This window comes from Doryrhamphus excisus, linkage group LG18, assembly GCF_037039965.1.
Source record: "Doryrhamphus excisus strain RoL-2023G ecotype Guam linkage group LG18, RoL_Dexc_Guam_v1.1, whole genome shotgun sequence".
NCBI classification, from domain to species: domain Eukaryota; kingdom Metazoa; phylum Chordata; class Actinopteri; order Syngnathiformes; family Syngnathidae; genus Doryrhamphus; species Doryrhamphus excisus.
The window spans coordinates 12,775,955-12,791,803 of NC_136374.1; the positions used below are offsets into that span (position 1 = coordinate 12,775,955).

Genomic DNA, 15,849 nt, shown 5'->3' on the forward strand with positions numbered 1-15,849 from the left:
GCCAATTTGTACCATCATAAAGTACAATAAATTTCCATGGAAACAGGAGGACGTACGCTACAACACACACATTTGTATTAACCTGAATCTGCAATTAATTTGAATATCCATCGTCAAATAAAATAAAATTTGTGTAAATTGAACAATACTTGTCTGAGATTTACATTTTAAAGTTCTTTGTGACACCACAAAAAACCAAACGCATTCCCACTGGGTTTCATGTGGCCATGCGGTGCATGCTGCAGTTAATGCACCGTGCGTACAGACTCCACGGGTCTGAGAGCATCATAAAAATGGTTTCAAAGGATGACACTGCTGAGGTCACGTTCGAAAAGCATGTCGCTATGCAGGGAGTCGCCATGGACGCTGGGCATGTGCAACAGCTGGCAGTGGCAGTTTAGCTTTTTTTGGTTTATTGTTCACATAATGTATGTATATGCCACAGTTTAAGATATGTTGTTTTCATACTTGGCAAAATAGGATATTAGATTTGGATTGGAATTAAAACTAGTGTGAGAATATGCATTCATTTTTTATGGTGCAGCTTTTGGAAAACATACAATTTGAGTAAACAGAAGTCATTTTTCCTAATTCAAACAAAAAATTGCATTTGACAATGCTATACTTTGGATAAATACACTTGTTTTTAGCTCTGAATTAATGTATGGATATTGTATTTTAATGCATCTTTTACTCTGTTTTTACTCAACTGTATTTTCATTCATTTTTCTCTACTGTAAAGCGTCTTTAAGTACACTGTAAAGCGTCTTTGAGTACTCTGAAAAGCGCGATACAGATAAAATTTATTATTATTATTAAATAATTCTTATGTACTTTGTAACTAGTCAACAGAATACATGGAACATCAGTCCAACATAAAATAAATGTGCAAGAGATACATCAGGATTGATGTTGCGGAAGTACCCGTGTTACTTACTAATGCTGTCCAGGAGGAGGATGATCTTAGATCTCAGAACTCCTGTGGTCCTTCTGTGTGCTCCTCAGTCTGAGCCTTCCCCACAAGCCTTCCCTACGAGCTATGTCCTTATAGGAATGCCTGCAAATGACTTTGCGGTAAGCGCCCACGTTGCCCAACACGTACACTGCCAAGAAAGGCTGTTGCTTTTTTGTTATTGACCTAAATCGCCACCTCTGGCAAAAAGTGGGAGGAGGCAAGGCCATGAGAGGTACCACAGTGGGGTGACCATGACTGAGCTTTCCTCCTGACACGTCTGTGAAGTTCCTCAGAAGATGTAGTGGACTATTTTACGCCTGTGAAATTGTATTCTAATATCCAATTGAAATCTTGACAAGACATACTTGACATTTGTGATGTCGCAACATCAGAATACACCAATGTGTCTGATTTTGGGGGGAATTAAACTAATAGTGTCAGACAAGGAGCCTTTAAAGTAGTATCTTGACAATGTTTATTTTACAGGTTATTCATTCATTCATTCATTTTCTACTGTTTATAATTATAATAATAATAATAATAATTCATACATTCATTCATTTTCAACTGCTTATCCTCACGAGGGTCACAAGGGGTGCTGGAGCCTATCCCAGCTGTCTTTCGACGAGAGGCGGGGTACACCCCGGACTGGTCGCCAGCCAATCACAGGCCACAACACTAATAATAATAACATAATAATAATAATCGGAATAATCACACACGCTACTGTTGCAGATACAATCCAGCTAAAACTGAACTCTGACCCCTCATCATCACTTCCTGTCCACACGCCACACATCCTTGAACACATTTATTTCAACACACCCAAGCATTATTTATGTTTTAGATGGCTTATTTACTCTGATTATATCTACTGTACTGTTTTGGCGTAGTATGAGTGCAAACGTGACTACTACGAAAATGTGTATTTCATTAATAACAAGTACTATTTTGTGAAAAACCGTTATCATGGTCAGGTCTTGAACCAATTAACTACTATAACTTTGTCGGCATCAATTATTTTTCAGTGAATTAATTTCTTCAATTTGACTGTTGAACCGCAATGGGAATTTTTTTTCCCCACAAACTAGTTTTACTATACAAATGGTGTAGAAACTTTGTTTAAAAACAGTAAGTAAGGTGTAATGAATCATACACATATCAGCTATTCATCAGTTATAGTAACGAGAAGATGTTTCAACAGGAAATTAATAGTCGAAAGCTCATGACTGGATGGCGATGTTGGTGGTATGACTGCCAGGTCTCGTAAATATGTCTCGACAATGACACGTCTTGCCAGCGACATGAGAGCAGCTATTTTTGATCAACGTGACACCACGGTGGCGGCGACATCATGAATGGTGATAATTGCCAGCTCAGCGTGCAGCACTATCTCGATTAGTCTTTGACGTTTGAAGGCGAATAGCAGTCATGTGTGTTTACATTGAACACAGAGCATATAGCGCTAAGAGTAACATACATATGTGAGTCCTTGTAAATAACATACAAAGCTCAAGGCTTTTTTCCCCCCCACAATGAAATGTGTTGCATCTGTTGCGGGTATTTCCTTACATGTCACAAGTCATTCATATTCCTCATGGAGCCGACATTATTGGCATGCAGCCACAACACGGTTATTGTGGTCTTAGCAATAACACAGCTATGCTCACCGTGAGCACGATTGTGTATTTCAAGCCGTGTAATAAAATTCAACGCATGACACAGGAGCTGTGACTGTTGTCAGGCATGAGAAGCCGATCCGAGAGACCTGATCTTCTGGAAGATATCCATAGCGGGTCATGCATGTCCGTTGTTTTTTTTTTTTTTTGCACCCTTTATCATTTTACCATTCAAAACAATGACACATTGTTATGTAACACAGTGTAGAATTAGTTTACTATTTGATTATGTTGTCACTGTATTAATTTACTAACACACTAACTACTCTAAAAATCTAAAATCTAAGATTAAATATCCCAAATTATTATTATATTATATAATATATTAATATATTATATTATTATTATACTTGTTTGTTATTATTACCAGGTCCATTCATTCATTCATTTTATACCGCTTATCCTCACAAGGGTCGCGGGGGTGCTGGAGCCTATCCCAGCTGTCTTCGGGCGAGAGGCGGGGTACACCCTGGACTGGTCGCCAGCCAATCACAGGGCACATATAGACAAACAACCATTCACACTCACATTCATACCTATGGACAATTTGGAGTCGCCAATTAACCTAGCATGTTTTTGGAAGAAAACCCACACATGCACGGGGAGAACCTGGTTGAACCCTGGTCTCCTAGCCGTGAGGTCTGCACGCTAACCACTCGACCGCCCTGCAGCCCGGTTCTTAATTAGAAGTTCTTAATTTAGAGTGAAACAAAATAAATATGATAGTAAGAATATGACCTATTCTATAGTGTTGAACAATTGGAAATATCTTTAAATTTCTCTTGCCTTATGACTTCATGGAGTAAATACAGCTCATTACTTACGAGCGTTTAAGTGTCAAAGGCCATTAACACAGGAATCTCTCGTTAAAGCTTTAGTCATTAACAACATTGTTTCCCACTGGGAATTTACACAGGAAGTCTTGTGAATCGGTTATGTCATTTTACAACCATCACTTTTCATGTATGTTGTTTTCATAAAGGGCCCACAAATGTCATGTCTTACAACACACACGTGTGTTGTAAAAATTCCCATACCATATGCTACGCAAAGGTCAAGGTGCTAAGGAGCCGTGAGGACAAAGTCTTTCTGTATGTTGTTAAGTAAAGATTCCTATAATGACGAGAAATGGATGCAATGTCATTTTATTGGCTGTAAGCAGGCATGCGACTGGCTGGGTGGGTGGTTTAGTCTTACACGGTTTTTAACACCTGACGGAGTTTTTCTCTTCCGACCAGCATGGTGTCCTCTGGCGCCACCGACAGGTCAAGCCAGAATTGTACCCATGTTTGTAACAAATTGCAATACTGTAATGGACAAGTGGCAAATGAAGTGCATATGAATCAAAGGAGCCTTTTTGCCCCGTCAGGGTGACTCTTTTTTTCAGCGGTGGGCAAACTATGGCCAGGGGGCCACATCCGACTAGGACAATGACATGGCACATATAGACAAACAACCATTCACACTCACATTCATACCTATGGAACAATTTGGAGACGCAAATTAACCTAGCATGTTTTTGGAATGTGGGAGGAAACCGGAGTACCCGGAGAAAACCCACGCACACACGGGGAGAACATGCAACTCCACACAGAGATGCCCAAGCGCAGAATCCAACAAAGGTCTTCCCAATCTCCTGACTGTGTTGCCAACATGCTAACCACTCATCCACCGTCTGGTCCTATTCTATAAAAAAAAAAGTATAGTTTGGTAATTAGACAAAATAAATGTGATTTAAATTGGAAGTGAATTACATGAATTAGTGCTGTATGCAGCTGATATTATATAATATACAGTATCTTGCTGAATCTGATCAATCTCTACCTCTTCTAATGAAACCCATTATAGAGAATTTAGCCGGATGTAAAATTAATGTAAATAAATGAGACAATTATGCACACAAGTTTTGTGTTCTCAATAAAAAACATAAAGCATTATGTCAGATGATAGCAAATAAAATTGAAGCAATAACCTTTAAATATAAGTTACCAAAAATGTTTTTTTTTTTAAATGTGTGTGTGTGTGTGGGGGGGGGGGGGGGTCTGAAACCATTGCAAACCACACACACGTGTTGCTTACTTACCCGATGTTGAAAAATACTGTCAAACGTTTATATACAACCAGAAAATATGCTGGCCGTTGATATAAATCACAAGTTGAACTCAGCACATATACACATATTTAATATATTGAGAATATTTTGAATAAAATATAGTATACATTGAATAAACTATATATTGTAGATAAACCTTTGAATATTTTTTTTTCCTTTTTATTTTTCTGTTTTGGTGGTTATTTGTCATTGTTGGTTATCTCATTTATTTATTCATTATTTTCTTTGATGGGGAAAAAAGAAAACAATGTTAAAGGATAAGATAATGTTTAATACATGTAAATTAATTTTAAAAAAAGCAGTTGTGTGCGTCATACTGTTTACATCACCTGACACACGACAGGAAATTCAATATGCTTACTTTGAATTAATGTCATTAATTTTCCTTCCGGTGATGTTTGTTTTCATTCTAATGGTCCTGCCCTTGATTGTCTTTGCAGAGAGAGGTATTCTTTCATTGTATTAATTATGTTACTGTATGTATGTTTAGATTTGTTTTTTGTTTTTTTTTCAAGAATGCACGTCCTCCACATTTCCTTGCTAAGAAACAATCACAGATCTCACTGAGTCCCAACAAAGACGCTGAAAAACCTGAGAAGGGCAGCACCGAACCCTGGCCTAAGCCATCACATAATAAATTCTAAAAAAAAACTACAAACTCAAACAAATGCATCACATTTGTAGTTATACTTGATTTCCTTTTAAAACTGAATGCTCACTACAGTAACACATAATATACTCATGTGTGATGACATCATTTAAAGTGAACAATGCACTGTAATTCTATGTAAGAATCACTTACCTGTGAGTGAAATCTTTAATATGACTTCTGGGTGACACATTTTTTTATTACTTTTTGTATCTCATCAATTGGAGTATATTGCATTTTTTTTGCACACACTCAGTTCACGAATGCAATGAAACAATTCCAAACATATATATTCTGAACGAACTTTTATCCCAAAGTGTTGCAGTATGAGGTTCACAACTAAATTTAATGATGTCTCAAAAAAAAAAAAATCACAGCTCAAATTAAATGTATTTACATTTTCTCATACACACTTGGAATACACATTTTGACACATGAGGGGGTCATTTTAATAGAAATACATGTGAATATTTTTTGTGATATATGTTGAAACCCTCAATTATAATCCTTTCTGACATTTACCTGTTAAACTCGTTCATAATAATTCTAATGGCAACCCTTTTCCTCTTTATTTGTTCCTCTGACAGGAGCAGGGGTCGTTCACCGGTATGCCACCTAATCTGTAGATGGGGAAAAAAAACAAATATATAAAATATGCACTCCCAAAAATAGCCTTTGAGATAGAAATATGCGCGCAACTTTGTACCTTTGACAACAAGTTTAGTTGAACACTCCACTCTGCCCAGAGCGTTCTCTGCCACGATGGTGTACTCCCCGCTGTCCTTGGGCCCCACCTTGAGTATGGCCATGGAGCACACCCCGCACGTGTTGGTGATGTAGTAGTTGGAGTTGGTGTTCAGGCTGATGTTGTTTCTGTACCAAGTGATATACGGTTTGGGGTTTCCCGTCACGGCGCAGCTCATGTAGCATTCGTAGCTCTCGGGAGTGTTCCGCATTTTTAATGGAACAGAGAAGGCAGGAGGTGCCTCGAAGCTGCAGTCCTTTGAGGCCGGAAGGTTCAAAGAAAATGATTCTGGAACACAGGATAGGAGTTGTAAATTACTTATACTTTACAGTTACTTTATCTTACTAAAGTGAGTACACCCCTCAACAACCAATGCCATCTTCTGTACTCCTAATACTACTAAAAAAACCTGAAGATACTTTAATCTAGGGGTGAGCAAACTACATCCGGCCCGCCAGTGGCTTTCTACGTATTTAGACTTTTAACATACAAACTGGCAACATGACTTGTAAGTCGGATGTCTTATTTTGAAAAAAAAAAACTACAAAACTGTAAAATTAAATGACATACTTTGATGTGGTCTGATGTTTAAAGTGCTCACAAAAAAAGGGACATGAGAACATACAGCTGATATGATCACACTTTTAGAGATGAAATTAGACAAATAATTCAAGGAAAAGTATAAGCATAAAATAGTGTGTGTATGTGTGTGAGTTAAATATATGTTCTGCCCCCCGGACAATTTTGTTAACTCAATGCGGCCCACAAAATATTAAAATATTCGCCCACCCCTGCTTTAATCAGTGTACAGCTTGTATTTCACTACATATTTACTGTCAACTATATGACTCAACACTCATCCATATCGGCTAAATAGCTGGCAACACAAGTGAGTAGCATGATACTGTAACTTAGAGCTGTTGACAGTTAAGCATGGCGGCCTGCATGAGTACTGCCAGCACTGGGGAGCTGCATCATTGAGGAGAAGGATGAGTTCCAACTTGTATAGCACTGTGACACTGTGAAGCAGACTATGACCTTCCCTTGGGAAACTGTTTTTCCAGAGCACACATAGTATGACAAGCGAGTACTGATGAAGCTGAAAGTGATGCAGTGGACGAGAATTGTTCACATTGTGGGGTAAATCCCCCTAAAAATGCTCACATTTGAAAGTTAGCACCCTTTATGAAGCCACAAAACCCTTGCAAATATAAAATATAAGTCTGTAGTATTGTCACTATAGAAGATGCACATTAATAAAAATGTTAGGGGTTGTACTCACTAACGATAATGCAGTAACAATATCTTAATCAAACAATCACACCTTTCTCTCTCTTCACCTCCCAGGTGGGCGACTCTGAAGGCCGAGAAGTCCCCATGTCGTTCTTAGCGTAGACCCGGAACTTATATTGCCTCCCTGGCATGATATTGATGGCAGTGAACTTGTTGTTAAAGACATGGTCAGCGACAGTTTGCCATGTACGCTTGACGGAGTCACGCCTGCTGATCATGTAGTGTAGCCTGTCGTCTTTCTTCTCATCCGGAGAGGCAGTCCAGGCAACCGTGACTGTTCCGGTCACGTTTTCTTCCAACTCCACTGGGCCTGGAGGCTTGGGGTCATCTAGAGTACAAACACAAAGGGGAATAATTATGGTAATGGTAATGGTTTTATTTCATTTGAACATGCATCAGATTACAATTGAATGCATCACATAATCAGGAGTAGGAGTAGGAAGAAGCAAAGCTTATTAAATCCTACCCGTCCATCTGGTACTTTTACAATCAGTAACTGTTACATTTGTTCACTTCCTGCTTTCCTAATATAGTTTAATTTTTTTTTAATGTAAATTTTATAAAATTAGTACGAGGTGATATGATCATACAATGAATAATGGGTACCATAGTAAGTGTCAATATAGTGATATATATAGCACACCATGACTGGTTCAATACTCTTCATCCTTGTATTTCTTCATGGATACATTGAAATTCCTGTAAATTATTAATTACCAATTAACACCTCAATGAAGTTATGTTTGTGTTCTCTAGTGGGTGGGTGCCTCGTGTACAAAAACAAATAACAGCCATCTCTTCTAATTACAAAAAACAGTGGCTTTCACAGCTGTGGCTGTAGGCAACCCCCTCATGTAGTTTTTATTCACTCCATTCAGTGCCAGTAATTGTACCTGTCACTCTTATCTCGACACTTGAGGTCTCCTGACCAACAATATTCTTCAAAATAAGAGTGTAGATCCCAGTGTCCTGACGCTCGGATGAAGCGATCATTAACTGCGATGACGTGTCCGAATTGCTCACTGTCACATGCTTGGGGACGGGCAGACCATCCTTGAGCCATGTAATAGTCGGTATCGGAGAAGCCTGACAATATCAAAGAAGAAACGATTTACGTACTAGAATGACGGATTATGCGTTCATTCATTTCATGTATTCATTTGGTACTCTTACTTAACCTCAAAGTTATAGTTGAGCCTTGCGGAGTTCCCAGCTCTTGTTACTAAGAAGTTCTTCATTTTCTTGTCAGTAAAACGAGGTCTCACTGTATGAAAGGTTTGAGACATCAAAGATCATACAAAACAATATATTTTATACTCCACTCACTCACCTGGGGGAGGCATGGCGATGATGTAGTTGTCCAACTCTTGAGGTTCACCATCTCCACCCTCATTGGTGGCGACTACTCTCACCCAGTACATTGCCATAGACTTTAGACCCATAATGGTGAAGGAGTTCATGATGATAGCGTTGGAGTTACAGCGACTCCATTCTGGGTTCTCTGCTGGTCTGAGCTCCACAAAATACCCCTTGGCTTCATCCTGGACCCCTTCAACTTCCTTAGGTTTAATCCAGTTTAAAGATAAGGTGGTGTATGTCGAATCAATCACCTTTAAGTCTGTGACTTTTCCAGGGGGCTCTAAATGTATCATCAAATAGTTAATAGAGAATGCTTCAGTTATCTTTCTCTTTAGGAATAATTCTGTAATACTTCTTACTTTTTGGATCTTGTGCAACGACAAACTCGGACGGTGCACTTGGCTCGCCGACACCAGAAATGTTGATTGCCGAAACACGGAACTCGTACTCGATGCCTTCAACAACATCTTTCACTGCATACTTTTTCTCTGTTGATGTTGTGTTACAAATGTATTAATTCCAGCAAATTCCGATTGTGACTAGCCACGTTTACATGAGATTTTCCTCTTTCCGAATGGAATCTTTCCGAATGACGTAGCAGAAAACAGTGTATACATGGAAAGGAATATTCCAATCTCCTGTCTACATGCACCACTAGAATTAAAACGGAATAGTCAATGGGGCATTCGCAGTAAAACGTAAACAACATCACGTGATTCACCAAAGATGGCGAGAGTGTGATTTCCACGGTTGCTCGCCGCCATTTTCAAAACCTGAAAGAACGCACCCTGACAACTTTCCAATTGAGCGGGTACAAGATACCTCAATCGGATTGGGGAAAGAAATATTCCACCCCTGTGAATCCGATTATATATTCATTCGGATTGGCACTTTTCTTTCGGAATGAGGTGTATACAAAGGTTACATTCTTTCCATTTGAGCAAATAACCCGAATGGAATTGGAATATTTGGTTCCATGTAAACGTGGCTATTGTTAGTAATTCCAGAATTTTACCTCTAACGGGTTCATCTGGTGGGTTAACGAGACCCCAAAGATTGCTGCCGTTCTTTCGTTTCTCCACATTGTATCCCAAAATGTTGGTTCCACCGGTATTTGAAGGTGCAGACCAGGCAAGGTTGATGCAGTCTTTAAAAGCACTTACGACTTTCAGTCCGGTGGGAGGTCCAGCGAATGCTACAAAAAAAGATGTATTAATAGCATACCTTGTACTTATATGTAGCAGTAATGTTTAACTTGAGATAAATTACCCTTAGTTCCTGCCTGGATATCGTCAGTTTCCATCATTTCGCTGATGCCCTGATCATTTTCAGCTTTGATGTGATAGCAGTACTTCCGTCCATGGTCCACATCTGTGTCCCTGTATTTAGCCTCAGGTCCCATATTTCCCAATTTCTTCCAACTGTTCCGACCAATTTGCTGGCGTTCCAGGATGTAGCCTGTGACGGGGGAACCTCCGTTGTCTTTTGGAGGCCTCCATTTGAACTCGATGGAGGATGATGAACTTTCAATAATGTCTACCGGGCCAAGAGGTGGTGTTGGCCTGTCTGTAAGCAAACATAAATAATAAGAAATGCATTTTAATAAGGCAGTTTTGAAGTTTTGTTCATAGCATGGTTTGTATACAAACCTAATACAATGAGCTGGGTGATGGCTTCTGTGGTTCCAAATTCATTTTTAATCTTTATTTTTATTTCTCCTCTGGTTTTGCGGTTGCACTTCAGAAGCAGCAGGCGACTGTGTGAGCCGGACTTCTCAATTCTGGTATGAGTGTCTTCCAGCAGCTCTTCACCTTCGTTGTACCATTGGATCTTCATGGGTTCACGGCCCACAAAGTTCAGATTGAAGGCTGCGTCTTTTCCGGTTTTTATGACAACCGGTTTGATGAACTCGGCGAGATCATCCTGGTTGATTCTTGGAGGATCTGGTAGAAGAACACATTGTTTTGTCATGACTGGTCTAATGACTGGTTTCAACGATATATACCAGTACCTTCTACAACCAGCAAAGCTTCAGTTTTACGACCATCAGCTTCATATCGATACTTCCCAGCATCTTCTTCTTTGCAGTTTTTGAACACTAGCTTGCGGTAAGAACCATCGTTAACAATACACATATCTTCTGTGCTTGTTATCTGAAAAACATACAGCAAACTCAGATGGAAATGTTCTTCTTTTGCCATCAAAGTGCTTGTGCTCTTCACCTTATTTCCATCTTTGTACCAAACACCTTCACAGTCCTCACTGCTAAGTCTGCATACTAGCTCCGACTCCGTACCAATGATCGCATTGATGTCTGAGAGACCGCTGGTGAAGTACACCCCTGGGTCTGACGGATATTGTTATTGTTAGAAAGAAGTAGAACCATCGGATAGAAGTACTGTTGTCCTTTCTTACCGATGACAGTATCAGGAACAAGAGGCCCTGCTCGTACTCTCTTCTTCTTCTTTTCTTCAACCAGCGGCTCCTCTTCTACATCAGAGACTACAGTCTCAGCATCATCTACTTGTACATTCTTCTTGGCTGCCACTGGTGTCGGCTTGCTATCTTCCTGTTCCTCCTCCTCCTCTTCATATTCCTCCTCTTCATTCTCCTCGTTGACTTCATTTTCATCCGTTGTTGTTTCTTTTTTGCCTGCATTTCCATCTTTGTCTTTTGTCTCAGTCTTTTCCACTTTCTTTACTTTTGCCTTTGGCTTGGCTTTTGGCTTAGCTTTGACTTTGGCCTCTGCTTCTGCCTTAGCTTTAGCTTTAGCCTCCGCTTCGGCTTTAGCTTTAGCTTCAGCCTCAGCTTTCTCGGCTGCGGCCGCTTCCGCCTCTGACTTAGCCTTTGCAAGCAATATTTCTCTCTCCTTCTCTATCTTGGCTTGCTGCTCCTCCGCGATCTTCAACAGATCTCCTCCACCGCCACCTGCTCTTGTTGTTTTACGGGCTTTCTTCTTTCCATGCGAGTTTGGATCGTTGTCAGCTGATTTACAAAATAAATATAAATTAACTGTGCTTCATTTGGTATTTAAAATGTATTTATTTGACTTTACCTTCCACTATGAGCCAGGCACTACAAGATTTAAGTCCGGTCATAGCTGCATAAATTCCTTTATCCAATAGAAGGCAGTCCTTCACCACTAGAGTATGAATCAGCATATCTTCTGACACAATTATGTCATATTTGTCTCCTTGCTCCAGTGGAATATTCTTTCCCATCCAGGTGATTTTTTTCATTGGTTGCGAAATGACACACTCGAACACGGCATCTTCTCTTTCTTCTGCTTTGACGTCTTGAATCTTCACGAGGAAGTCTATACTAGGAACTGCAGCAACATAAGAGAATGTTTTAGCATCTTTAGCGTAATTCAATACACCGGAATAACATTTACTACATCTCACCTTTCAAATCAGTTGAAAAGATCTTAACTCCGTCAACTTCCACTTGGTATAATCCAGCATCTTCTGGGTTAATGCCGTTGATGCTGAACACAAACTTCTTCCCCACTTGCTTCAGGCCATGTTTCACTTCTGTGTCGACATCGAAAGGAACCATAACACCATCCTGTCCCGATAAAAAACACATTTTCTTGTTTCTTTGTGTACTTCTTTTTATGACATGTATAAAAACATGAATCATCTGACCTTATATAAGAAGATTTTGCTTGTAGGGTCCCGAAGTGACATTTCAAGTTCAAACTCCGCTCCACCGTTTCCTTTCATTTCAATGGGTTTTAGATTGCAGAGTCTTTCAACAACCTGTGGTTTGTTTATTCAAAGACATGTTCACCTGTTATTATTAGGTTCTGTTATTAAGCCATATCTTATTGGAGATATGCTCACCATATGATGACATAAAAGAAAAATACCTTTTCTTGTTCATGTTCCCTTTCCTGCTTCTTCTCATTCAGTTTCTTCAACATCCAGCGGAAATCTGTGATGCCATACTCACCGCAGATATTCTCATACTCTTTTTTATCAGCGCTCATCAAAAGCTCCCAAAATCTGTCATCGATAACTCGTTGGGTTTCTTGTTTCGGCTCATTGTCGACCCTAGAAAAAGAAATTGATGTATATCACTTTGAATGTCAGCTACTTCACCTATGCTAATTTATTGGCATCTTACGCGGTTTTTAAGGTCTTTCTTAAATGTTCAGGTGTTTCTCGTATAGCTACAGTTGGAATAGGAGTATAATATTAATTCACTGTACTTCTGAGTTTACATGCCACACAGTGTGAAGATTGTACCTGTTCTTGATTCCTTCAGGGCTCTGCTCTTTTTATAGCCAACTACAAACGAAGAAATTAAGAGTATAGTGATACACTTCATTCAGGCTGGTTATTTGTTTTCTTTCTTTATTAACTCACTCTCAATGACATTAAGGGCAGCGGTGACGATGGCTTTCCCATATTCGTTTGTAGCGAAACACTTGTAGGTGTCAGCGTGGTCTATTGATACATCTGGGATCTATGGTAATGCAGAATCAAGACACTATAGTTGGCTTTGACTAATGTATTGTTGGCTAGTGTGTTCTCACCTGTAGTTGGTACTCCCCAGAACTGGCGTCACGGACCATTTTGTAATTTTCTTCATTGAGTTCCCCATTATTCCTTACCCAGGTCACTGTTGGTTCAGGCTTTCCAATAATGACTGCTTTGAAAATGGCCATCTTTCCTGGAAAGGGGTAGCGTAAATGACCAAACATGAAAATATTCGACTTGTACTGTAATGTGTCACAGGCAACAATTAATACATATGTAACATGATGGCAGATTACGATACCTTCTTGAATGGTCAGAGCGATGGGTTTCCTGGTGAAATCTGGGGTGCTCATGCCTGCGGGAACTTCCTCCACGAATTGGGTTATCATCACTCCGGGCACCCTCGACCTCTTTTTTATGTTGACTTCCATCAAATCAAATCAAAATGTTAGCATATGTGTATTTGTTGAAGTAGCTTTAACCCTTAGATGAATGAGTGACTGGACCCTACACTCTTCCATAAGTCGGTCAAAAATGACCCATACTAGAATCAATGCTTTTTATGCCAATTTTGCCATTTTGGTTAGGAATAATCACTTGTATGATATTTAGTATTATATTTAGGAGTTGATAAGTTGATAAGAATCAAAGGTTCATATTGGATTCCATAGAAAATGCATGCTTGTCATTTTTACCCACTTATGGAAGGTTGGGGTAGTAACACACAATTTCTTAAAATGTATAAAAAGCAAGTTAAAAAAAGTGAATGGAATGATATCAAAAATATGTTTTTTGAGGAATACCTGGAATATGAAATGATGAAAAAAAATTTCATTACAAAGACATTTCAAGAAAACAACCTGACTGGGTCATTTTTGACCCACTTATGGAAGGTTGGGGTAGTAACACAAAAACAAAAATTTCTTAAAATGTATAAAAGGTAAGTTAAAAATGTGAAATGTATGATATCAAAAACATGTTTTTTTAGGAATTCCTGGAATATGAAAAATGATAAAAAAAAATTCATTAAAAAGATATTTCAAGAAAACAACCTAACTGGGTCATTTTTGACCCACTTATGCATCTAAGGGTTAATGCAATATACAGTGGAAGTCCAAGATTACCATGCAGAAGGGTATCAGACATGGCAAGTCATTACTGTTTCAATGTCTGATTAGTGGTTAACCTGTTTTTACAAGTTAAAAAAGTGACTCAAAACATTATAATAGATTATAATGAGTACATTTGAGAACCGATTGTTTGCCTTTGCTGTTATTATTATTACCATAACACTTAGCCCTGATTTATGATGAATTACCTCAATACTGAATTCAATTTATATAAACTGTAAATAAAAAAAAGAAAAACATCATATACTTACCCTGGCCTGGAGCAGTTGGCTCCACATCCTTAGTTCTACGTATCTTAAACATCTCGACTTCGATGCACAGCTTCTATAGCTGCTCTGTAAAACAAAGATGTGTTGCATACAGTTACATATAATACTGTAGTTGCATTCATTACATCACATCATAACCAATAGGTAGTAGTCAAAATTTAGGATGATAGTCCTCAAAATGTTGTTGGATATTACAGTACAGTCAACCCACTGGACATTAATAATAATAATTTATTGTATGTTAATTTATCTCACTTTCTGTCAATATGTTGAAATATGATATAGTGATACAAAGTAAAACAACAACATTTTTAGATCTCCTCAAGTGGGTAACTGAATGATGAAACTCCTGCGCTCATCGAATACTTTGCATGCCCCCTATAGATTCCTGCAAGAGTGCAGCTCACTTTTTTGCAGCCTGTAGGTGACATAGCTCATAAAACTATCAGTCTTGTCTAAAAGGGAAATGACGTGATTTGTCATTTGTCATTGATGTAGCTGGCCAAAAGTTTAGCTGTATTAATAAGTATAATTGCAAGGACAGTATTCAATATTGGGGTAAGAAAATAGAAATAGAAGGGCAAAGATTACATTTATTTCATTTTAGGGATACTATTGTTTTGAAGCAGTATTTTAATTGGATATATTTTATAGATATTTATATTATATTTTTCCTGGTAGAATGGAGATAATTTTGTTAAGTTTGTTCATATAATTTTGTTCTGTACATTTGGTGCGCCGATGCGGTGCTATATTTGTCGAAGACACAACATGGGTATGCTGAGGCTGTTGCAAAGTGACTGATTTATGAATAACAGGTTGGTGGACTTAATAAATAAAGGGGTCCATTTTATTTTGTCATTTTTAACATCAAAATGCTAAATTAATGTATCACTGGAAAGTACTACTGTATGGAACAGATCCTTTAAAAAAATACATTTATAGGTAACCATATAGTGAAACAGGCTCATTATAAATACCGTGCCTGTCATCAAGACATACCCTAAATTAATTATTACATATTATATCATATGAATATAGTACATGTGCTGAAGTTATGTAAATTAATATTTGTGTAAGCTTCACTGAGTACCACAAAAGTAGTTTCAAACTTAGTTAAACTAAGTATTGATAAGTTAAGAACATAAACCTGGCTTTTTTTTTTTATACTTA

At 38.4% G+C, this 15,849-nt stretch overlaps 1 protein-coding gene across 1 annotated transcript; it reads right to left on the bottom strand.

The window, feature by feature from the left end:
• Positions 1-963: 963 nt before the first annotated feature.
• Positions 964-14,710, bottom strand: igfn1.3 (immunoglobulin like and fibronectin type III domain containing 1, tandem duplicate 3). The gene is made up of 23 exons (XM_078798719.1): positions 14,659-14,710; positions 13,579-13,701; positions 13,334-13,470; positions 13,164-13,263; positions 13,019-13,085; positions 12,665-12,848; positions 12,441-12,554; positions 12,198-12,360; positions 11,849-12,121; positions 11,486-11,778; positions 11,209-11,392; positions 11,016-11,140; positions 10,805-10,946; positions 10,443-10,736; positions 10,063-10,359; positions 9,809-9,988; positions 9,153-9,281; positions 8,765-9,073; positions 8,613-8,698; positions 8,328-8,520; positions 7,466-7,762; positions 6,103-6,429; positions 964-1,232 (listed from the first exon to the last, which is right to left on the bottom strand). The coding sequence occupies exons 1-23, from the start codon at positions 14,708-14,710 to the stop codon at positions 964-966; spliced, it is 4,338 nt and encodes a 1,445-aa protein (XP_078654845.1).
• Between the last annotated feature and the right edge of the window lie 1,139 nt (positions 14,711-15,849).

Bases quoted from the DNA above. Each gene is read 5' to 3' on its own strand.
- igfn1.3 (XM_078798719.1), bottom strand. From the start codon at position 14,710: ATGTTTAAGATACGTAGAACTAAGGATGTGGAGCCAACTGCTCCAGGC. The intron at 10,737-10,804 runs GTACTGGTATAT...TTCTTCTACCAG, and splicing joins AGCTTTGCTGGTTGTAGAAG to ATCCTCCAAGAATCAACCAG. The intron at 6,430-7,465 runs GTGTGATTGTTT...CCTGTGTTCCAG, and splicing joins GGAGGTGAAGAGAGAGAAAG to AATCATTTTCTTTGAACCTT.